The sequence below is a fragment of the Amblyomma americanum genome, chromosome 8, assembly GCF_052857255.1.
Source record: "Amblyomma americanum isolate KBUSLIRL-KWMA chromosome 8, ASM5285725v1, whole genome shotgun sequence".
NCBI classification, from domain to species: domain Eukaryota; kingdom Metazoa; phylum Arthropoda; class Arachnida; order Ixodida; family Ixodidae; genus Amblyomma; species Amblyomma americanum.
This window is the reverse complement of record NC_135504.1, coordinates 58,431,413-58,457,014: the sequence shown is the minus strand read 5'-3', so window position 1 is coordinate 58,457,014 and position 25,602 is coordinate 58,431,413. Positions and strand designations below refer to the sequence as shown.

General features: G+C 47.0%; 1 protein-coding gene across 1 annotated transcript; it reads left to right on the top strand.

The window, feature by feature from the left end:
• Positions 1–1,881: 1,881 nt before the first annotated feature.
• LOC144101735 (E3 ubiquitin-protein ligase ZNF598) lies at positions 1,882–25,602 on the top strand. The gene is made up of 6 exons (XM_077634867.1): positions 1,882–2,341; positions 10,804–11,067; positions 13,270–13,481; positions 13,748–13,971; positions 17,532–17,601; positions 22,062–25,602. Exons 1-6 carry the CDS (start codon positions 2,177–2,179, stop codon positions 23,650–23,652), a joined length of 2,526 nt encoding a protein of 841 aa, XP_077490993.1. The 5' UTR covers positions 1,882–2,176; the 3' UTR covers positions 23,653–25,602.

Below are 25,602 nucleotides of genomic sequence, written 5' to 3'. Positions count from 1 at the left end.
CGTTTTTCCTCCATAAAAACGCAGCAGCCGCGGTCGGGTTTGAACCCGGGAACTTCGGATCAGTAGTCGAGCGCCCTAACCACTGAGCCACCGCGGCGGGTGCGCCTAAAGCCCCCATTTTGCTTTCATGACGCAGCTGATGCAGCCTAACGCAGCCGCCTTTAAAGGTGTTTTAACGCGACAGCATTAATTAAGGAGCTCGTGTCGCAGAAAAGCCGCGGTGTCGTCGGCGGCGTTGGCCGTGAGCGAAAAATGGCGCATCGCGGTAGACACCTGAACCGCGCCTGTCCAGCGAGAATTGTGAAACAGGCGTCGTTTCCTTTCCTTAAAACAAATTTTCATTTCATTCTCCTTCCCTTACGGACCGCGGCGGGTGCGCCTAAAGCCCCCATTTCGTTTTCATGACGCTGCTGATGCAGCCTAACGCAGCCGCCTTGAAAGGTGTTTTAACGCGACAGCATTAATTAAGGAGCTCGTGTCGCAGAAAAGCCGCGGTGTCGTCGGCGGCGTTGGCCGTGAGCGAAAAATGGCGCATCGCGGTAGACACCTGAACCGCGCCTGTCCAGCGAGAATTGTGAGACAGGCGTCGTTTCCTTTCCTTAAAACAAATTTTCATTTCATTCTCCTTCCCTTACGGCCCGGTTCGGTTGTCCACTGAGATATGTGAGGCAGGCGCCCTTTCCTTAAAGAACACTGAGGAGAACTCTATCATTTTTTTTTTGTTAGCAAAATCTGATAGTTCGGCATTTCATGGATTTGTTGCCGCTTGTCCAGGCGCGAAAGATGCATTTATTTCAAAGAAATCTGGATTCGAAGATGAAAAAGTTTTTCCCGCCGCTCTGATTCAAACTCAGGGAACTCTTATGACGTCTCAGAACGGAGTGACGTGATACGTGACGTAAACGCAGACTCCGTGATTTCTGACGGCTAGCGGTGCGGTGCGCAACCTTCCTTTGCCAGCATCAGAGATTCGTGACTTCCATGAAGTAAGGAAAATTCCTCCAAGGTGGCGCCTCTTGTCCTAGGAAGTCATCATGCTTGTACTTGCGAGATTGGCCTGTGGCGGCGACACCTGTATTTTGGTTCTTGCTATTTTCTACATTACAAGAGCTTTGTTACAAGATGTTTGTTATGATCAGGAGCTGCTATTCTATCGATACAAGCCAACTTCAATTTCTCCTCAGTGTCCCTTTAAATTGTCCAACGGGCCACGCGTCGCGCCGAACGGGCGATGGCGTTCCGTGGACCCCTTGGCAACGCTGCAACACGCTGTTGCGTCTCATAAGCGTCCTCCAAATTTTTGTCAACTGTACAATATGAAATATCACAGAAGCTCGCTACATCATGAGTATTGTGCATTTCTGCTAAAGGTTAAAATAACATTTTTTTGTTGTTACTACAATTAATGCAGGAGACGCATGCAAAACTGGTATGAAAACGACGGCAAGAGGTGCCAAAGCCATACAGTTTCTTTAACATTAACTAGAGGGAAAGCTGGCGGCGCTGCACCTGAACATGAAGGAAGGAAAAACTGCGTTTTCACTACTATGACTTTTGCACACTACTTTTACACTGAAGTCGTCTGCGCGCGGAGCGCGCCGTGCATATGGAATATGACGTCTTAGTAACGCCACTCTGTATTCTTAAAAAAAAAAAAACCTACTATCCCGCATTAAGTAGCTCATCGCCACACGATGCTTTCACAATACATGGCTAGGTGGCTTCAGCCGTATTCATGGAGGTCCAGATGCAGCGCCGCCAGCTTTCCCTCTAGTTAATAGTAAGAAACTCTATGGGCACAGGTAGTCTCGAGGAAGCCTCAAGCAAACTCCCATAGGCGGGGCGCCAGCTTTCCCTCTAGTTTATAGTAAGAAACTCTATAAACTCTATGGCCAAAGCAAAACAACGAGAGTACAGGTAGGACTCTGCACAACTCTACATCCGCTATGCGCCCACGTCCCCAAATCGTCACTTCCGCTCGCCAACAGCCTCCTTTTATTACTCCATACCGTCATAGAAGAAGAAGGACTGCCGCCGAGCGTGTTGCAAGGACCTGCTGTCCGAGCGCCGAGTCGTGAGCAGAAAAAAACCCACCTCTACCTTTCCGTTCCGCCTCTTCTAAGGTTGGCGAGGTTTGTGTCGTGCCCGCGACCGCGCTTCACCCCAGTTTCCGACCATGGACGTCAAGGAAGACGAAAACGTCTGCATCGTCTGCTGGCGAGACATCCACGTTTACGCGGTCGGCCTGTGCGACCACCCCGTCTGTCACGAGTGCTCCACCCGCATGCGTGTACTGTGCCGAAAGAGCGAGTGTCCCATCTGCCGTCGAAACCTGCCCAAGGTGAGGAACCGTGTCCTTCTTTGCGGCCGTGCCTTTTCTTTTTGAATGGCACGCGGCGGCCGGGGCTGCATTTGGTGCGTGTCCAGACCGACCAAAGAGTGGTGTGTCGAGGCGGTTATCTCTGATCGGCTAAAGCCGCCGGCACCGTTCCACGCGCACCGTGGAACTGCGACGAAGCTTTATTCACGAACATTCTACCCGACTGCCCACACGCTTTGCTGGCAGATTCCTCCGTCATCGCAAAGCTGGCACGGGAATCGTCAGTAGGCATCGCAGCTAGCCGCCGGCTCATAGCGGTTTTTCGCACGGGTGTCAATTGTCCCGCTCGGCATTGGTGTCCAAGTGTAGATTTCTCTTTGGGGGAAGGGTCGGTCGGTCGCGGGAAAACGAAAAAAATGCACAAATTCCGCCGGCACCGTGAAAAATCCTTGCTCCTGGTGAAAAATCCGAGCCTGGTCGACTTCTGACAGCGCCTGCCTGCGACACGGCTAGCCGTGGCGCGTCAGGTGAAAGAATTCTTAAGTTGATAGCCGTAGCTATCGGTGAAGCGAAGCCTTTCGTCGATCTTTTGGCTGCGGCGTGGAATGCGACGTGGTAGTAGTACCCTTCAGTTTGAAACGTTCATCGGAATCTCGCATTTGGAATTGGTTTTGAGGGTTCGTCTAACGTTATGAAAGCTGCTTTATCTTTTAGAGCGCAGCGCATTCCGAAGCTACGAGGAGAAAGTCTTGGCTAGGCAGATTAGGGATGACGCGGTCTCTAGCGGCGGTGGCGATTTTTGATTTTCTCATTACATAAGGCCACTTTCATTTTCCCTTTCTTTTTTTCTTTTTCACCAAAGCCAGCGTCTTCGAAAAACTGAATGAAGGAACCAACGAAGAGACGGCATGCGATGCCACGTGAAAATTTTTTTTTCTTGTTCGTAGCGGTATACGCCGTGTCAACGCCAAGTCGCAAAAGTCCCTCGCAGGCGCTCGTCACCAAATAGTGCGAAATCTGCGTGCTCGAACTAGCAGGAATTCGCCCCACCGCGACTTTTTTTTTTTGGAGCGAGCGGCTAAAATTCCGGATTGTCGGGAAGCTTGCCCGCGAATCGAATTTTAGCCGGTTCCATCATGTCTGTCGGCACCAAACGCCGACAGGCAGTCGTAATGTGTGCCCTAGCCCACGAGAAACTAACTGTGCTTCGAAGGGCATCACTCTTCTCAAGCTGTAGTCAAACCCTCCACATGATACCAGTGCATGTCGGAGCAGCCATTCTACCCTTGAAAGCCTTTCTCATTACCGTGAATGTGGGCATAACCTTGTTGCTTATGTATTGTGACCTGCTGCACTTATTTAGTGACAGCTCTGGAAACATTATACTACACGGTCCGAAGAGAGCACTTGATAAAGATCAGTTCATTGCATAGCAAAGAGCTCATTTGTCAGCTACAAACATTCTTGTATACTATGTTCGCAGTACGAACCTATGTATGAATGAATGAAAGAGTGAAAATAAATTTGTAACATTTTACTCTTGCGGTGGAACATTTATAGCTCAAAAGAGCACACACACAAAGCTATTCATATAATCAAAAAATGGATGAAAGTGCATATAATGGAATGAATGAAAAGCTTTCATTGTTTACCATTAGTATGCAGCTAGAGTCAGAAAGCAAGAAGTATCATATATAGGTCTGCACAACACATTATTCTCACTTTGCAAACATTATGCAAGCCATAGGTTGAAGAGTTTTCTTCCACAGACCTCAATTCTCTACAGTGCTTATTGTCACCTACCAGGTTCGCAAGTCGTCCATCGCTGGCCTTTTCGGGATACGCATGACAAAGCAGATGCACCGAACAATGTCTCATTTTAGCTAACTTGAGAGACCTGCTGTGAAAGCATTTGTTGCAAGACCTTGGTTAATTCGACTTCTCAAAACTGAGAGGGTTCACAGTACTGGAGCAAGCAGTGAAGGTCTCTAAACATTCCATTCACTGTGTTGCAAAACATGTGGCACTCCTGTTGTTAAAATTGTGTGATGCTGATGTCAAAGAAGCATTTTCATTTTTAATTGTATTTGAGTAAAAGGAAAAATAACCCGCTGAGTGGGCCAGTTTGCATTCTTGCGGGCCACTTGTATTAAGCTTTGTGGTGAGTTACGTGTGGTGAGTTACCGTTGAGCACCGTGGTAGTAAATGGGTGAGAAAAAAGTGCAGGTTTCCATCATGTTTTTCATCTCAAGCATGGCAGCCACCATGACCTTGCTGCTAGCAGTCTACTTTTGCGCCGGTCAAAGCTGTCATGTGCCGAGCACATTTTACTGTATGCAGTTTGTAAAAGCTCTCTTCAGCTAGCTCTTTGTCCACTACTTGGGACTGAGCCTTATACAAATTCCTTGAGACACTGCGTCCCCTGCGATCTGGAGAGCATTAAATCATGATATACAGAACGCAGTGTGGTCATAAATGTTGGCTCAGTAAAAGTGAACTGAAATTAGGAAAACCTTGGGTGGAACCGTCTCAAGCGAGCCATGCAAATGATCGCAGAAAATCATATTTAAGATTAACAAACGTCTGCGTTCTTCGGTAGCTGTGGTCTGGCTCCTGAAAGTGTGTTCATTGCATTAGCTTGTTTTTGCTAGCATGTGCGTCTTAAGAGGCCTGAAATATGCTTATGTGTTCATACAATGACTTCTTGTGGCAGGAATGAGTCAAAAGAAGCAAAATGAGACCCTGAAAGCTGTTTAGTTTATGAGGGTTTAACATCCCAAAGCAACTTGGGCTATGAGGGACAGCGCAGTGAAGGGCTCCGGAAACATCGGCCACCTGGGATACACTGACATCGCACAGTAAACAGGCCTCTAGAATTTCCCCTCTATCGAAATGTTGAGTCATAATATGTATATGCGAGGACCTGACTGAACATAAGTAATCATCTGGGAGTAAGGGAACTTTTTTGGCACAATCCTGGCATTCCTCTCAGAAAGATTTGATAATTTCTTCCCTCGACTGGGTAATAATTAGCACTTGAACGAGTTAAACTCTTACCTGGTTGGGCAGGGCATTGTAAATTTTTCACACGAATTGCTTATTTTCTAGGTGTAAGTGAACAGACATTAAGTGTGCGTGAGGTGCATAAATGCACCTCATGCACTGTGACGGTGGCTGGGGTTGTTCTGGGTGTGTTCTGGGGTTGTTCTGGGAGGCGGGAGTGCGCAATCCTGGTGCGAGAGGAAAGGGTGGGACATGTCTAACCCTTTGACGTGCCAATTTTGTTTCCATCCAAATGAAATATTTTTCTGCCCGAACAATATGTTCAGGCCTTCAGAAAGACAATTTTTAGTTTTCCAGCCCAAAATGCTAGCGGTTGATTTTTTTTGTATGCATGCGAGAACAAAATTTTGTACAGAGGGTGTAATAATTGATAAAGAACAGCAACATTGATATCCTCGGCCTATAAGTAAACACCAAGAGGCTCGTGGAAATAATTTCTATTTTGAGTGAAATTACGCTTGAACATGCAAAAAAAAAATTGGCAAAATATGTCTGAACAAACATGGTGGACGACATGCTGCCCTGCTCACTGTTTCGTGAAATATTATTTACTGCATTGGCTATATGACATAAAAAATCAGCTTATTTGTGAGATGAAGGATGTGAAATTCAGCTCAAACAAAGAAGTCGCTGTTAAGTGCAGCCTACACTCAGAAAAAGCTGGCAGAGGATCAAGGTGCATTAGTTGAGGGGCATTTCTTTGAAGACAGCCTTTTTGCCGATCCCCATGGAGATTTCGTGGAAATATTGAGAAAGAGAAGGACTGTTGTCAGAAGTCTCTGGCTACAGTGCTGACCTTTGTCTTTACTTCTGTTGAATGCATCTGTAATGCTCAGAAAGAGAGAATGTTCATCGTTGTGCCTAGCATGTAGAGACAAAGGAGCTTGTTTATTGAATTAAAATCTATGTGCGTGCTCATTTCCTTCTCGTGTCTCCATTTAGAGGAGGAGGCATCTGATAGACATACTTGTCTCACTACGTGACACCGTGCAGAGTATCGGGTCCCCACCTTAGTCTTTGAAGTGCAGTAGACAAGCGCTGATTTTTTTGTGACATTGACATTGGCCGTTTCGAAAAACTTTACATGTGTGTTTCACTCGTTTGGATGTCTTGCCCCCCCCCCCCATTCCGTAAGTGCACATTTATTCTTTAATCTATGTTTTTCTTCTTTTTTTTCTTACCATTGTGCCTGTCGCAGGGGTAACAAAACAGTTGAAGTCTGTTGTCAGCAGTAGTTCCACAGTGAGGTCTGGTTTTTGGGCATCACATCAATGATTCATGACATTAATGACATGGACCAGAAAAGGGTAATTGACCCTTTAATCACCACATTAATTCCCAAAGTACACCGATTTGGCGATTTTTGGCAAAAATGACTTGTAGCAGGCTTAAAACACGTGCTAAAGGTTTAATAAGTGTGGACGGATGGATGGATGGATAAGGCTGAACCCTTTAGATCGGGCGGTGGCTCAAGCCAGCTAGGCTTGACTTATGAAATTTTACTCTTGTCTTGATTTTAGCCACCAATCAGATAACCTTCGCTTGGTTACTTCTACCCGCTTAAAATCCACTTTCCCTTCACTGTCCTTAAACCCCAATGCCTTGGATAAATCAGCCCCGCTGCTTTCTGCTATAGGGTGAAGCCCTTTACAGAAAAGTATCAAGTGTTGAGCCGTTTCCTCCTGCTCTCTGCACGCAACGCACAACGTGTCTATCTCGTTGTGCCTGACTCTATATGTCTTAGTCTGCAAAACTCCCGTCCTGGCCTCAAACAACAAAGAGCTTCCGCTACAACTATCATAGATATTTTCTTTGGCAATTTCCTGCTTAAAGATCCTGTATGTTCCCAGTGCTGGTTTCGTCAGCATCCCTGTTTTCCACTGAGCTCTCTCTGTTTCTTTAACCTTTTTCTTAACCGATAATTGCTGATTTGCCCTCCTACTGCTGTCCAGATATTTGCTTGTCAATTTTCTAGCTCGCTTTCTTCATTTCATGTCAACATCCCTTATGTACAGGTATCTGAAAACTTTCCTAGCCCACTGCTTTTCCTCCATTTTTCTCAATCGCTCCTCAAATGCTATCTTACTGCTAGCCTCTCTGCTTTCGAATGACGCCCATCTCATATCACCCTGTACCCCCTGATTTGGGGTATTGCCGTGTGCTCCCAAAGCTAGCCTCCCTACGCCGCGTTGTTTGATTTCTAACCTTGCTTGAACATCTGGTCTGATGAACAGGACTGCATTACCGAAAGTCAGGCTAGGAACCATCGCCCGTTTTCAGATCCCTTTTACCACTTCATACCATTGTAATTCCACAGTGCCCTATTTTTCATGACAGCTGCATTCCTACTAGCTTTATTCATTACATATTTTTCATGCTCTGACCGATACTCAGCACCGTTATTTATCCACACCCCAAGATACTTGTACTCATCCACTGCTTCTAGCATGAACTCCTGTATTCCATGCTCGCCGCCCTCATCATTAAATATCATGACTGCAGATTTTTCTTTACTAAACTTGAAACCTAATTTTATCTCCCTCTGTACCACATATGTCTATCAACTTCTGCAAGTCTTCCTTGTTGTCAGCCATTAGCACTATATTCTCCGCATAAATTAGTCCCGGTAATGACTGTTTAATTCATTCTCCTTGCTTGAAAAACGACAGGTTGAAGCCTAGTCCACTCCTCTCTAGCTTGGTCTCCAACCCTTGCAGATACAACATGAACAACAAAGGAGACAGAGGACATCCTTGCCTAAGCCCACGCTGTATTTCTACAGGCCCTCATACATTTTTTTCCCATTTTATGAGCACTCTGTTACCTTTATATATATCTTTTAAATATTAAAAATTAAAATGAAAAAAGTTAAAATGAAAAATTAAAAAAATGAAAAATTAAAAAAGATTAAATACTCCATCTTCCATATCCAGTTTGGCCAGTATGTCCCACAAATCCTCTTTAATAACGTTGTCGTAAGCTCCCTTAATATCCAGAAATGCTAGCCATAGGGGCCTGTGTTCCTTTTCAGCAATCTCTATACACTGCGTCAATGAATACAGATTGTCCTCCAACCTCCTTTGTTTCCGGAACCCATTTTGTCGCTCCCCTAGCACCCCCTCGTTCTCCACCCAAGCCTAATGCCTGTCCTTTATAATCTGCATCCCCACCCTGTAAACCACAGATGTCACTGCTATGGGACGGCAGTTAATTACGTCAGCTTTGTCCCCTTTTCCCTTATATATCATGTTCACTCTACTTAATCGCCATTCATCGGGGACTTTCCCATCCACTATCATTTTATTCACTACCCGTATTAACGTTTGCTTGGATTTTGGTCCTAGCTTCTTTATTAACATAATCGGAATACCATCTGGCCCTGTTGACGTGCCACTAGGAACCTTCTTCTCAGCGCTGTGTTCCACAGACTGCTATTGCCCTCTAGTGTTAAAAGTTGCTACCAATACAATTGCTGACTGTAACTCATCGTTGGCAGTGGGAGCAACGCAACATCGGGTAGGATGAGTGTGATTCGTCATTGGTGACATTGTTACAACCTCCCATGACGAGTACGGCTCAGGGTTGGCGATTAAAGGGTTAATGTAATTAAATGTGAACTTGAGCACTTTTAATGTTGCTGTATAGCATGCACAGTATTCATTGTTTTATCACGTTGAAAACAGAAAAAGAAGGAGCAAAACTGCAAAGGAAAAAATTTCTGTTATTTTCTTTGTATTCTTAAATATTCTGACTATTTCAGTGAATGCATGTTCCCCATTGATATGGGGCAAATATTTTTTTTTTGTATATTTAAAAACTATTTCATCTTGAGTTCTCCCTTATTATCATTTCTTTTTACACAGGCCGTTTTTGTAAAGTTTAGGTATGGTTTTATACATTGCTAATAGGCTACCTTAGCCAGTAAAAAAAAATATTCACATGAATATGTTTTCCTTTTTTTGTATATGATATTGGAACATATAGAAGGGCTGGTATGGGAACAACTTGCAGTGCCTGCAAGCATGGAATAATTCATTCATGTTCTATTTGCATATGTCAAAAAATACAAAGTGAGGAGCTGTTGGGAAAGACATTTCCTGTCAAAATTTTCACAAAACGCATGCGCCAATGTGTCTTCCACATAAGCTACAAATGAAAGTGTGGCCTTGTACTGCCGTAGCATGCTGCTGTGTGGAATTTTATGTGTTAATTTTTATGAGATGGGCATCTTTTTGCTATTTCCTTGCTTGTGCATCTATCTTTCGTGCACACGCACGTTGTCACAAGTACATTGGTATGCACTTAGCAACAGATGCTTAGTACGCTTGGGTGGAGTATAATATGTGGGGAGCACTGTGGATGTGATGCTCACTTATAATGCAGTGCTCGAAGTGACAAGAAGATGTGGTTAGGGTGTTGGGGTCTTCCAGAGAATTCTATATCAGCATCTTTTGTAGCTGAGGCCATGAATAGATTTGTGTGACATGCATGTAACCAGTTGAAAATGTCTACTAGTTTTGCTTGTTTACTATGTACATTGCATGCAGTTCCTGTACGATCGTTAACATGTGTGGCTCTCTTTATTCTTGTTCATATGCCCTGCATTCAAAGAGGGACACAGCTTTAAATCTCCAAAAATGGCCAAAATATTCATTCTTTGAAAATCGTACCCACTTGTATTCCTTATTTTTTATGCTGTCTTGAAGTTTCATTTTTGAAATCGGCCGGAAAGTACTGTGGTAAAATTTTTTCGTTAACCATGGCGGCTGTGCATTGCAGAAAAACACTTGAACAGCAGCTGTCTTTCTCTGCTACGGCAGAGATTACGGTTTTCTGCTGACCACCGTGTGGGACACAATATTCTTTATTTCTCAGATTTGTCAATTTCAAATTTCTTGCACGAAATTTTATTTTTACTCTAGATATGTCTGTGGAGACTTCATCACAAAAATTCAAAACCAAAATTTGTGCTTTCCGAAAAAGAAAAAAAATTCTACGAAAGTCTTGACCTGTAGCATGCTAGTAGGAACGCAGTGCATGCTGAACCAGCCTTCTGCCGTATTTTCTCAAGTCTGTAGCCTTTTCACAAAGTTCAGAGGAAAAATATATGCTAGAAAAGTTTTCTGGAATATGTAACTCTAAAACTTTGTGAGAATAGCCATAAAATTGTTCTTGATGTGCTCAAAGAATTTCATGTAAATACATCAAGATACTGTGTACAAGCAAGCACTCAGGTGTGATGATAGGGATGTGATGGTGTTCCTGCATTACAGAGCTCTTTCCTCCAACACTGCAGCCGACGCAGTAAACACTGGTGTCACGATGAGGTTGGCTGTTTGATAGCGCCTTGTGCTTGTGCACATTTGTTGACAGTGCCCATTTGTGTTGCTAATTGCTCCCCTTCTGTGGCTCATGTGCAGGTGATCTTTGTGAAGGAGTGCCGGCCCTTTGAGGAGCTCAACAAACGGCTCTACCAGGTGGATGTGAAGCCGCAGATCTGCTTTGGCGATGAGTCGGTACGGCAGGCTTACCGGGCACTGCTTGAGAATCGCTGCAAGTACTGCCCCCCGCCGGCCGCTGAGGGCAAGCCGGCGCCCAGCTTCAGCACCTTCGGCATGCTGCGCAACCACGTGCGCAAGGAGCACAACCGCACCTACTGCGACCTCTGCATCGAGCACCTCAAGGTGAGAGGAGGACACGGTGGCCACCACTGTCCAGTTTTCTTTCTTCATAACCAGCCCTTGCATGGATACATAACCTATGTGAAACTTTCTTTGATGAACTTCGTGTCCTGTGGTGATAATGGTGATGGTATTTTTATTGTGCAAGTACAGCCGCTGCGGTGGCTCAGTGGCTATGGCGCTCGGCTACTGATCCGGAGTTCCCGAGTTCGAACCTGACCCGCGACGGCTGCGCTTTTATGGAGGCAAAATGCTAAGGCACCCGTGTGCTGTGCAATGTCAGTGCACATTAAAGATCCCCAGGTGGTTGAAATTATTCCGGAGCTCTCCACTACCGCACTTCTTTCTTCCTTTCTTCTTTCACTCCTACCTTTATCCCTTCCCTTGGCGCGGTTCAAGTGTTCAAGGATATATGAGACAGATATTGGGCCATTTCCTTTCCCCAAAAACCAATTATTAATTATTAGGGCATTTGTGGGCAGTGTGCGCCATGGCACAAGGCGGTCCTGGCTACTCAAGGTGGGGTAAAACGCCCCTTTACGATATATTTTACTTTGGTCGGTGGCCAGTTGCACTGGGAATCAAACACCGCACCTCCCACATGCAAGGAAGATGTTGAGACCTCTAGGCCACTGCTGCAATTCATGTCTTTTGAGGTGCACTGTTTGTACTGCTTGGGCGCTAGTGCAACAAACATGGGCACCCAGCAATGTCGGAAACTGAACCAGGTTTAATTACCATTGGTGCTCTTGCTAATGAAGGCGAGTGTCATTCTTGGCTACTGGGGTCCTGGCACTGAATTGACAAGGTGGAGCGATAGCGAGAGGACTGGATCGGTTACATTGGTAGCAGGAAGATTAATGCATAAAGAAGACTTAAGAACAGAGTCTGTCCTAACTAGAAAGCAATGAGGATTACAAATGTGTAATTTCTAAGGGGGCTGCAGCTTAGCTTGCACAGGAACACCTACTTTCCTTGAATTTTTTTTTTGTGGCATCTATAGTAGGAGAAAATTTTTAAATGCGCCATTGGGTAACAATGGGTCATGATCCCCACGGTCCTGTATTACTCCGCTATGCAATCGCAGCAGTAAGCAAATTCACCTTTTTAATGTTCGACACTGTTCAGCAAGCCAGAGGCTACAGAAGTCTCGAGCTTATAATTTCGTTTGGTGGTTAGCTGCTTCTCAAGGTAGCAAGGAAAGCTTTAAAGGAGTATAGACAACAGATATATGCTTGCACGTTTTCTTTCAAATAATGTAGGTGACATTAGTGTATGTAGTTCACATTGTGCGTTTCTTTATGATTACTAAATAATTTATAATTGAATTTTTCCTTGATGCTTTTTCTGTATTTATTTTAACAACCAAAGGATAGATGCGATATGTAAGGTGTGCATACGTGATGTGAGGCATGAAAAAGAAATTAAATGTAATCTTGGACGCGTTGCTTTATTTTCTGCAACACTTTGGCCAGCCTGCTTCAAGAGCTGGATTTGATATCGAAACAGCCCCCTGCTCCCCCACCATGCATACTTAAAGACTCTGGCCCCTGTCACCCCTGAAGAAGGAGCTGAGCTGGCTCCGAAATATTTCAGATTAAGAAAAGTTTTGGTTGGAGGCCTGTCAGAGTTTATTATAAGCCCCATCATTTTGTTTGAAAACTTTGCTCATTACCCATACGTCACTATCACTCATGTGACACCTCTCAGTAAATGGCTACGTAAGCTTGACTCGATAGTATCCACTCGAAGGTGAGTGTATGGTGGAGCTCAAGTATTGCTGTCCTGTGTCTGGCGAAGTGTTGTAAGTCGTGTACTGTCACATCTGGCAGGCCTGCATGTTCATGCAGGGTTCCTGCATTGTTTCGAGAATGTTGTTTTAAACGTATTGTTAATGTTTATTTGTAACATTACAGAAACGATAGAAAGAAGGGTGTTAAGAACATTGAATTACCACTTCACCAAAACAAAAATGTAACACTGTTGTAATGTGGTGCTACCTGGGTGCTTGCAATATGCTGAGAACAAATTCTTGGCTCAGTGCTTTAGCAGAGTACCGCATACTCGGCCGCAACTGGCAGTGTCGGCAAAAATGAGCATTTTTATAATGCTATTCAGAGCACCCATCCGCCACTCGCACACGTGTGTTCTGGTAGTGACGACCATAATTGCATTGACGAGCCCCCCCCCCCCATCTGTGTGCAGATCTTCCCGAGCGAGCGGACAGCATACACGCGGCGTGACATGGTGCGCCATCAGAGCCAGGGGGATGTGGAGGACACGTCGCACAGGGGCCACCCACTGTGCAAGTTCTGTGCTGTGCGCTACTTCGACAACGACGAGCTGTACCGGCACCTGCGCAGGGAGCACTACCACTGCCACTTCTGCGGGGACAACTACCGCCTACAGTACTACCGGTAAGTGCCCCCACCCCACCCCTCCACTACCCTCTTTCCTTGCTATGGGTCCCAGCGTTTTGTGGTTTCAGGATCACTTGTTACAGCAGTGCTTGCTGGGTTTCCCTTGGCAGTGATTTGACAGGGAAGACAAAGAACTGATTCAACTGGCATGTTAGCTGTAGCCCCCCACGTCCCCCAGTAGGCTCAGTCGAACGCCCTCGGACACAGATCACATCAAATTCTCATTGGCCGGCCCATCTCTGTCCTCCTCCGTGTTGGTGCAGCGACTACACGGTCCTGCGGGAACACTTCCGGGACGCGCACTTCCTGTGCGAGGAGGGCGACTGCCGCAACGAGACATTCACGGCGGCCTTCCGCACTGAGATCGATCTCAAGGCCCACCGTGCCCAGCAGCACAACCGGTCGCTCACCAAGGCCCAGGCCAAGCTGGCACGCACCCTCGACCTGGAGTTTGCAGTCGCCCCGAGGGCCTCTGCCAACACCCATGGTGGGTCTCCCTCCCAAGTCTTGCAGGAATAGTGGAGTGGGTTGGTTTCTTAATCCAGTTTGTAACAAACAGAGAACGAGCATGAGGTGTTGATTATCAGCCCACCTGTGTCATCCACTGTAGAGTAAAGGCCTCTCTCCCGAATCCCTCTACCTGCCAGCCCCAGCCAACTTATCCCCTCTAGTTTCCAAATCTCGTCCGCCCACCTGGGTCTCTGTGACATTTCGTGCTACGCTTGTGCTCTTTTGAAATCTATTATGTTATCCTAACGGACTCTCAATTACGTTGCCTTCATGTTACATGCCCTGTCCGTGCCCATTTCCTCTCCTTGATTTCAACTAGGATAGGCTGATGCCACAAGCTGAAATAAGATAGCTGAAGGAAATTCTCATGGACAGGAGATGTTATGTGCAGAGCTAGTAAGCAATATTGAGGCCAGTGGAGTGGATTCCAAGGGAAGGGAAGTTCGATGGAGACAGTGGCAGAGGCTCAGGGAAATGGAATGATAAGAGTGGGTAGTTGGCTTGGGTCCGTGGCTGGCTTACGTCTTGCACTGAACAGGGTTTCCCACTCTTAATGCAAACACGTGAGCGTATGAGTGCGCTGCTCGGAGTGCTGCTGTGTCTGACTTGGCTGCGCATCGAGGTGCAGTGGCAAATGATTCAAAGCACCATTTTCAGGTCCATCTTTGCCTGCACCACTTTGCTGTGTTGAGTGGCCGTGTCGATCGCAGTGACTCTCCAAAGAGCGCAGTCACGCGCTTGCCTGTTTGCACTAAGAGTGGACGACAGTGTACTTTGGATACATGGCTTTTCCTTTGTATCGGGCGGTCCTTATGAAAGAAAACCTCCGTAAGTGTCCTAGCCTATTTTGTAGGAGGCCTTACACTCTTCTTAGTCTTCATAGAGATTTCTCTTCACAATGTCATTCGATGCTTGGTTGTTTCCACCCCACCAACCGTGGCATCTGTCTCTCCGATATCTGCCGTATCCGTGGCAGGACTGATGGTGATGACGATGTGGCTGCTGAAAAGAAAAAAAAACTGTCTGAATGGCAAGCTGAATACTGAATGCTTTCTGAGTTTGCATGCAAAATGGGAGAGAGGGCGAGCCCAAGCAAGGCTTGCTCTGTCCCTCAAAAGTGTGTAATGCCATTTATAACTGAAATGAAATAAAAGCACAGGCCACAGGATAGCATTCAAGGAAAGAAGAGGGTCTTAGATTGAAATTTTTATCAATGAAATCACAATTATGAAATATTTGGGAAACCATATTTTTCTGCTGATTCCAGACGCTATAGAATCTCGATGATAGATCAAAGTTGATATGAATTCGTTAAATTCACTGGCTGGAGTGCATTGTGTACATTGTAAATAATTTCGGGGGCCATAACTTGCAAACCGCGCTCGCGTCCTTGCTCAAACGAATACAGCTAATGCAGAATGCGTCGGCTGACAGCCAAAACCTTGGTGAGTGTCTCTTCAAATGCAAGTACTGCGTGTTTGGGCTTCCAATAACCTACTAGTGAGGGTATGGGCGCGAGCATGCAGGCGCTTGCTCGCACTGAGAATGGTGCAGGCATGCAGCCAAAGTGTGTGGTGTAGGAAGCTGACACGTTGCGCCGTGCGGGGCTCGTTTTCCTGCTCATGATTTTCCTGTGACCAAGAAGCCCAAAATTCTGAAAAAGGGCAGTGAGCCACTGGTTTGCATGGCCAGCGTGTTGCCTGGCAATCAACAATCCAGTGTCTCATGGCAAACCGTACTGCGTAACACTCACTGGCAGTCTGAAGCGTTTGTACAATTTCGGCGCCGCACTGACAGCCGATGCGCACCGCCTCTGCTGCTCGCTTTGGCGAATTTGACGAAGGCAGCATTGGAAAACCTAGGGAGTGGACACGCGGGAGACTCCCATTCCCTTCCTCCTCAGATAGTGGCGGCTGCGGATGCCTTACCAATGCAATCACACGCTGTGCAGCTACTTGGAGTTCCTTTTGTTATCATTAAGTGCCTGATTTGCTTAACGAAGCCCGCTGTGCGAAATTACATTAGAGAGAAGGCTTAAATTTTTACATTTCAAGATCAGTACGCTGAAATTTTACGTACTGAGCTTATCTCGGGACGCTGTTATCGAAATGTTTCTCTGGTTTTGTGACTTCTTATCGAGGGCTGGCTGTACTCTTCTGCAGCAAATTGGGGCAAGAAAGCATTGCAGCGTGCGTGCAGCTGCGGCTTAGTGGAAGTCGTGACCTGTTCTCAGGAATGCCATACGTCAGCAGCCAAAACTAAGTGGCTAGTACTTTGGCAGCTGATAAACTAGTGCAACATGATTGTAGCCTTCTCTTGTGAAAGTCTGTCACCAGGTGGCAATATCAAAGTAGGAGCACATCTGTAAATACTGAAAACATGGAACCTTGCTTACAACTGCACTCACCTGCACCGACTGCACTCACCTTGGAATCTCGTCGCAAAATGCATCGCTTAAAAATGTTATTCGACATCGTCAATAATAACGCCAGAATAGACTTTGACAATTATATGCAGTACAACAGAACACGGCAAACTCGGCACAACCACGATAAAACAATTGTGGTGCCCAAATGCAGAACCACTGCATACAAGCTGTCGTTCTTCCCAAGAATGTTAGCCGATTGGAATGCGTTGCCTCACGAAGTGGTCACTTTATCTTCAGCCGAAACATTTTTATCTGCAATCAACCCCAGCCGGTCAAGTTAGGGTGTTTGGTTTGATTCTGGAGTGTTGCCCTTGTCGCGCTTTGTTTTTAATTTTAATGTAGAGTGTTTGTTACTCGTCCATTATTTGAGTTTTCACAGAAATTTTGCTGCCTGCCTGCAGGCCTTTTTTTTTTTCCCTTTTTTCGTTGTTGACAAAGCACTGTGCAATTGTATCCCCACTCCTGCCTTGGCCACCAAAAGGTGGCTGGCAGTATTGAATAAATAAATAAATAAAATAAATAAGAGCCAAAAACTCCTGGCTCCGGTATGTGTCTGTTATAAAAGGGTTCAACTCTATGTGTCGTAGGACATTCGATACCATATTCATATCAGTACATCGGTTCAACTTTGCTAACAATATGCACAGCATGAGCCCACTGACTTTATCCTAGACTGCACTCCCCTTTAGAGAGAAGTAAGGTGAGAATTAATTGTGCGCTAAGTTTCTGTTGCAAGCGTTCTGAAGTTAGGTTAATATGGGTCAGTCGTCCACACAACTGTCTAGAACACTTGAGCTGCGCACTCTTTTGTGTGTTTAAGACAGTTGCCGTCTCCTAGCGGGCCTGGTAAAGTTTATAAAGACGATCTAGGGGATGGCGCATGCGTAATAAAGTCTTGTTTCGAGCCCTGGGCCACTTGCAAAATGACTCAAGTGTACTCCCCGGTGCAGCGTTTGCGCGCTCTGGACAGGTCTGTGGACAACTGTACCATTGTTATCTACTAAGAGTAAAAATTAGATGAAGTCACCCTCAACCTGTGCTACTGTGACACGTGCACGGGCGGTGCCACGAGCGCAGGCCCTCAAATTTGTTTGCGGCTCCTTGTGCAGCATCCGGAGTCTACTACGACGAGTCCGGAAGCCACGGAAGACGTGCCTTACGGCAGCAACGGTCAGGCAGGTGGGTACGTTTCGACTGTCTGGCACGCTGATGTGTGTCCCGACCAGGGTGCTGTGTTTGCTTTGCCGCAGCAAAACCCGCAGCCTTGCTTGTCATTTATTCGTGTGCGTAGAAGTGCTGCTGGGCGCTGTCAGACATGCTTGACATTCGGACTGCCTGGGATCTAGCGGTGTAACGATGTCTTTTTAGTCATTACAAGCCACAATGCTTTGGGGCCTGGTTGCTGTCGTTCTGCCTGTGCTCATAGAATTGCCATTTTCATGAGCAACCCAGGCTGTGCTGCTGGACCTCTTACTCGAGAAGAGCGGTGCTTTTTCTGCAGATGATATGTACGGGTTTCTTTTTCACAGGCTTTAGGGGGCAGGGATGTTGTTGGCAGAGCATTCTCCTAACCTAACCTAGCCTAGCCTAGCCTAGCCTAACCTAAACCTAAACTAAACCTGACCTAACCTAACCTTGGCAGAGCATTCTCAAGCTACTTGCTGCAGCTCTTAGTTTTGGCTTCATTTTGTGGCCGTGGGAGTTGAGGCTGAGTGGTTTCGGAATGTTACCTTTAGCTGCAAAGCACTTTACAACCATCCATGGTGCAAGGAAAGGACTTGGTATACTGCTTTTCTCGCAAGACCAAAACATACTTTCTCTTTTAACTCTGTGGCTGTGGTGTTGCTCTACTCGGTGTGAGGCTGGGGTGTGACCTCAGCTGTGGTCGCTGCAATTCGATGTAGGAAAAATGCCAGAAACCCTTGTGAGCTTTATAAAATCCCAGTTAGTCAAACTCCATTTGGTGCTCCCCGCTACAGCATGCCTCTCAGCCACTCGCCAGTTGTTCTGCGGCAGTATTTGTTCATATTTTGTTAGGAATAACAAGGAAGGACAAGGAGGTTGCAGGAATCCAGAACTCTTCAAATGCTTTAAGGGGGGACCCGGGTCCTGGCGATCGAAAATCAGCCCAAAAATCGAATTTTCAGTCTCTATTTTCGGGATCCTGGCACATTTCCGCACCTATTTACAAATTTCGATGCGAAAATAATCTATATTTCCGACGCTAGATGAGCCGAAAGAACCGAAGCCATGATCGCGGCCCTTTAAATTGAGGACAAATCGTGGTCGATTTCTACTGCTCGCAGCTCGGACACAACGCATGCCACTGGCGCCATTTTGGTCTCGTTCAAAAGTTCGCGCTTCCAGCTTTTTTTTCTTTCAAGCATCAACACTGTGGCTGCTGTGGTCGTGGAAAAAACGATCACAAAAAGAACGCGCAGCCTGCGTTGCTATTGGCCAGTTCAGGCACGTGACCAATATGGTGGCTTACGATTGGCTTCGTCGCGACGGGCGGCCATGGGTGTCCAAACAAAGGCTCCATTTTGTTAGAGTCCTGTCCGACGCGCACATCACCATGCCTGGAGGTCCAACAAAATTCCGTTCTGTCAACCGCTACGGGCGGAGGCGAAAGGAAGCCAAAAAGCGCGCAGATGAACCGGCGCCGTCGCAAGGCTTAGTGGGTGCTTGGCAATTGACTGCAGATACTGCGCCGCCAGAAGACATCGCCGCGCCGACTGCGTTGGACGACGTGGACAGCGCGTCTCTTCGCTGCGACTCCGGCCGTGTAAGAATTGATGCCACGGAGCCTGGAAACGAATCGACGCCGCTGCAACACGTAGTGGATGCCAAGCAATCGAGCGTGGACACTGCAACGACGGAAAATTGTGCCTCGCCGGCTTCGCTGGTCGGTGACTACGGTTGCGTGAGGATTGACACGCCAGTCGTGACGAGCAGCGAACTGCAACGAGCGAGTGCCCGCGAGAAAGCTGCGCTTCGACAGATCGACTCAACGCCAACTACAAAAAAGGAAGCTAGAGTGTTTCAGGACCAGTAGAGAGGAAGCATCACCTCTGTCAACTGCTAATTACGTCATTATAGATCTTGCCGCTTTGAATGTGCTTCTGAGTCTTGTGGCGTGTAAAACTTGCCGTGGGTGTGTGGAGGTAGTGCAGGGTGATCGAGATTATGGCCTCGCTACGAAGCTGATATTGGTGTGCAAAAACTGTGAAGTTTCGTCCGTGTGGAGCTCTCGGAGGGTTGACAGCGCGAAACGTTGCAACCCCTTTGAGGTAAACATTCTCGCGGACCGCGCAATGCTGTCAACTGGTAACGGCCAAACGGCCATGAACGACATATTTTCGGCCATGGGGTTGTCTGGGCGAGCAATGCACAAGAAAACTTTTCAGTGTCACCTGAAAACTGCCCTACAGCCCGCTGCCACGTGAGCAGCAGAAACCACAATGAAGCAGTGCGCGCGTGAAGTGGGGACGCTGTATGAAGAGTTGTGCTTTGGCCACCGAAATAATATTGCCGTATGCTTCGACGGGACATGGATGATGCGGGGCCACTCGCCGCATATCGCCGTTGGAGCTGTGATAGAGCTATTCACTGGCTATGTGTTGGACTACGTCGTCCTAAGTAATTTTTGCTTAGGTTGTGAACTCGGTACGAAACCTGACGCAGAGGAATACGGAGACTGGAAGGAAAAGCACCAGGTCAGATGTCAGAAAAACACTGTCTGTAAATCGGGTCAAATGGAGGTTGAGGCAGGTCTCATTTTATTTCAGAGATCTCTTGAGTGCCACAACCTCCACTACACGACTGTCCTCTGCGATGGGGATAGTCGCTCATTTGATGCCATAAACCAGGCGCAAGTTTATGGGTTTATCCCAGTCAAGAAAGAAGATTGCGTCAACCACGTTAAAAAAAGAATGGAAACAGCTCTTCGCAACCTCGTCCAAAAGCATAAAACCGAAGATGGTCGAGGCTTATGAGGTAAAGGCCGACTAACGGGTGATTTGATTTCCAAATTGAGTACGTATCATGATCGTGCTCTCAAGTCGCATGAAGGCAACATAAACAACTTGAGAAGGACAGTCATGACTACATACCGCCATGTGACATCTACAGATGATCACTCTGACCACTCGTGCCCAACTGGCAGGGATTCATGGTGCCGGCACAATGCCGCTGTTGCAAAAGGAGATCCAGCACCCAAGCACAGCTACAATTTACCACAGGATGTAGCTCGTGCACTGCTGCCAGTTTATGAGCGGCTCTTCGAAACAAAACTGCTGGAAAGGGGTTTCCGTGGGAAAACACAGGACTCCAATGAGAGTTTTCATTCTGTCCTCTGGAATCTGGTGCCAAAGAGTGCCACTCCTCACCGTTTGCTGTCGAAGCAGCTGTCGCTGAGGCGGTGCTTCGCTTCAATACAGGGAGCCAGAATGCAGCTGCCACAATACTAGGCGAGCTAAAAACAAATATGCCAAGAACAGGCCTCAAGAGGGCTACGGAGAAAGATGTTCGTCGAAGTCGCAAATGTGACAAGAAACATGAAAGTTCAAATGCGTTGAAGAATGTTGTGAAGCGAAAGCACCGGGACTCAATGCACCCAGATTATGCTCCTGGGGCATACTGATTGCATTTTTCTAGCGTCTTTTAAAGTTTTGTGTGAATAAATCATCTGTAAAACATTTTTCTTCGTTTTCTCAAAACTGTATTTTTGACCGTGTTGCTGGTTTGGAGGTGCGATATCTCTAGTTCTACTTATGCTATTGCTATAATTCTTTTTGCATCAGAGTTGTAAACTCATATAGAGTGCAAAATTATAAATATGTGGTACTTTATAAGAAAACTTCTTAAAAATTACACGTTTTCTTGAGTGTCCAGATGGCTTTCTGGTCTCTAAACTTTGACAAGCTCTAACTTTGCATAAAATGGGACTAGGTCATTCAATCTTCATTATTGCACTCCCCAAGTGTTGTAGATTAATTTGATAGGTCAATTTTTATTGTAACATGTGTAGTTTTACAGGTAGATCACCTCCAAACAAAGAAGATTAAGTGCTCAATATTTTAAAAACTAGATTACTTATAGGAAATCTATATGCATATTTGAAATCAGCACAAAAAACTACATAAACGGTGCTACTTTCATCAAAATCTGCCAGTAAATAAAAAAAAAATTGTCTTAAGACCAGGGTCTCCCCTTAAGAGATACCAGCCAAATGCAGGCACAAGTTGTTTCTTTTCACTGAGGTGCACAATGCAGTAGTGCGGTGTCCTATGCAGTAAGGCTTTTTCATTATTTCTGCATGAGCTGTATCATCATGAACTGCATTTGTATGCTGGCTGCATCTGTGGTTTCCAGCTGTGACAGTCATGAAGACTAAGTTTGTTTGCTGATTGCTGCCGGGATCGTCTCGTTGTCTTGTCCCGTTTTCGTCCATGACAATACGTTGTCTGTGCAGTTTTTGTCAGCTGTCCTTCATTCAAGCACTAGCTGTTTTTTACCTGCTCTCTGCGACATGGCAAGACAACCTAAGCCTTCAGCTTGAACACTCCAAGAGTTATAATTTTTCAGGCTTGGGTATAAACCAAAATGTGGTGACGATTTTGAAATTCTCACCTATGCAGGGATGACCTGACAGGCCGAAACCCGCCCTTGCGACCACCGACCGAGCAGCACAGCCTGAACCTGACGTGGGAGGTGCAGCCTCCGGTTGACTACCGCTGCGAGAAGGAGTTCCCACAGCTGGGAAACGACGCGGGCGCTTCGTCGTCGGGAGCCGCCAAGGCAGCCGATCAGTTTCCGGTAGCAGCGTCATCCTACCCACCGCGGAAACCAGAGAAGGTCAACGTCGACAGTGTCGACGAGTTCCCCTCGCTCAACCCGTCGGCCACAGCGCAGGCGACCGCACCGCAAACGAGCACCATGGTGTCACTGCGGAAATTGGCCAAGACTCAAGCCAATGGGATACCACCGGGACGCGGATTGGGAGGGAAGCAGCAGGACTATTCAAGCAACAGTGCCACCGGCGGCAAGTCTGGAGCAAAGGGGCAGGTGCAGGCCTCCGGTGACCGCAGCATGACAAAGCAGCAGCCAACAATATCTGCGGTGGTGTCGGCAAGGCCAACGGATACGGTCGCAGCCAGGCCACCTCCCGCTTCCAAAGCACCGCCGAAGGTGGCACTGGAGGAAGAGTTCCCGACGCTAGCAACACGGACCATTGCTCGGATTTCTGTCGCGCCTGCGCCAACGCCTCCGCCTCAGTCGGAGCCACCTTGGAGCACGGCAAAAACCAAAACGAAGAAAAAGAAAAAAGCAGAGGAGACAAAGCAGCCGGAGACAAAGCAGCCGGATACTTCGCAGCGGTCTCTGCCTACGGCAGAAGTCAACAACAACAACGGCACCACCAGCAACGGCAGCACCAAGGCAGCAAGGGACGCAGCCAAGCAGGGTTCAGAGACACCGGCTGTGCAGCCACCTGCCACCGCTCCGACGGACAACCTGCTGCAACTGATTGCTGCAGCAAGGAGAGGGACGACGAAGCCGGCCCATCCCGTGCCCATTACTGGAGCTGCCTCCGACGGTGACAGTTCTGACTCCGACAACTCCGGGCCCACGCCGATGCTGACGGTCGCGGACTTTCCGTGCCTCAACGGGATGTCGGGAGTGACGCCCGCACCTCCGCCAGGTTTTGGCAAGCCAAAGCCGCCGCCTGGGTTTGTGCGACCCGCTGGTTCTGACACAACGGTGGGACTGTCTCTGGCTTCTGTGACTGCCGCTACGACTCCGTCGCCCATGCCACCAGAGTACAGGGAGCCTGCAGGCTTCCAGCTGCGGAACCTTAAGCTGATCCAGGATGTCCAGCAGATCTTGGCCAGGCGGACCGAGGGTGACCTCTTTGCCAAGTTCAAGTCGCTTTCAGGCTCGTTTCGCCAGAACACGCTAACGGCGGACGAGTACTTTGCCCGCTGCATCGAGGTGTTTGGGTCCGAGAAAGACTTCTTCACCATCTTTCCCGAGCTGCTGTTTCTCTTGCCGGACATCCGGAAGCAGCAAGAACTGATGGCGACGTTCAACGCCCACAGGCGGGCGCAGGCGGCGACGTCGGGTGCACTGCCCAAGGGCTGCTCCGTCCAGTTGCTGGTGTGCGCGACCTGTCAGCAGGTGCTCTCGGCCGAGGACTTTCGAAGCCATCGCACGTTGCACGACCCATCATGACTCGACCTGCCAATGCGCATCCAAGTGCCTTCTTACTTTGGCATCCCTAGCATGACTTGGTGATGTCATTGTTTCCATGGGACGCGGGCCTAAAGACTGCCGACATTTTTTCTTCATTGCTAGTTGTGCTCAGTGGTGGGAGCAGGGTTTGGGAAAGGGGCTCACAGTCTGAATAATAATTGCTGGAGTGCCAGATCGCACTCCTCTGGCTAATAGCTGCGATTAAGGGAGCGGTTAATGTGGTTGTAATTTGGTTTTCCCGTGTAGAGCTTGCTTTTATTAAAACAAAAAATAATAAGATGTTTTTGCCAAGGTCGGCCTGTATCTCGTATGCCACTCTGCAAAGGTCACCGACTTACTACTGCGTTATGATTGGCTACGGTGCCTCCGAGCTTGTTTGTTTCGTGTTTCACTTTTGGGTGATGTGATGTCAAAAATGGCCTGCCTAGTTTCGCTCAACGAAACTGCTGTGAGGCACTCTTGACTATGACATTTTGTATGTACTCTTACCTTTTTCATATGGTGAACGTCGATGTTACTAGTCTAAAGTGGAGTGTCGAAAAGCATCGACGCGATGGCGCCAGTTGTCAAGGGGCAAAAGCACGGCTCGGTGGCACGTTTGAATGATGTTTCTCTTTTTTCTTTCCATTTTTCTTGTCGGCACACTCACCGATTCAGTCGCCTCAGACTAAGTCACCATGTAAGCATCTTTCAAACTGCTGCTCACTTTGCCGTGCTCATTTTTTCATCATTGTTAGGTATTGCTTAACAAGTCGCGCTTCCTATTAAATCTTGTTTCAAGCAAAACTGCACCTTGTTCTCTTTTGTGACTCGGGTCATGAGTGCCTTCGACTTTGAATGTCCCTTTATTTCGGCATGGTTGTCCAGTGAAATGTCATTATGTCTTGGAGACTTGAATTTAGCACCTACGATCAAAGCACCACAATTGAACTTTTGGAAAGAAACAATTGGCATTACTCTAAATTTCTAATTTTGACGTACCCTGTCCCAGTTTTGTTTACAAGGTTTCTGTGTGACTACCTTCCGTATTTTGCAGTACCACGATAGAAAAATTGTTCCAAATCTTGCGCTATTGTTTTTGTTGACATAATGTGTTGGTGCCTTCAGTAGATCTCTCTAGATATGAACACTTTTTGAATTGATTAGTTTTGTATGGGGGGGGTGTGCTTTGCAGGCACTGGTACAGTTCATTCAAGAGTCACCGCTTCAATGCTAGCCAGGTTCACATTTTATTTTGGTTTTCCTCGAAGACAGCCAGATTTGGCAGAGGCTCACTTAAGATCAACACTGTCCGTGCAAGCTGCTTCACAGGCTTATGCAAGAAAGACTTCTGTTCTTCTGCGCATGGTCCGACTGTTCTTGCATACTGCTGCAAGCTGACCTAAGCAGTCTATTTTTTAGTGCCATCCATCACTTGCTGCTCCTTGTTTTTCTGCGTGCATTCGATTGCATCCAAGTGAAATTTGTACAAGCTTCTGTTCCGCAGCATTTCTGGTGCATATTTCAACATTTAATTTTTTTTGCTTATGTGCAATCATGTCACTGCTGTGTTTCAAGTTGTGTGTGTGTGTTTTTCCCCTTTCCATCCTGTCTGCATATTCTCTTCGTTGTGGGTCGACAGTCGCGAGCCAGAAAGTTTTGACTGTTTCACGGCGACTCATTTCGCGCTCAGCATCAATTGCTGTCTGTATTTTATACCGCACTGAGCTGCGCTTACACTCTTGTCAGCCGAGAGCGATGTGTCGACTTCTCATTTTGGTGCGACATTTTAAAAAAATTTTTCTACTCATCATCTGCTGTGCCGCAAGTTGGTACTGCGGGTGGCGCCGATGACTTCCTTTGTAACCAATGCTTTTGTTCATCCTTGTACAGGCAGTTCTGGCAGAGAGGCGCTTTTCCAGGAAGTAAATTATTGTTTTTGTTTGAGCA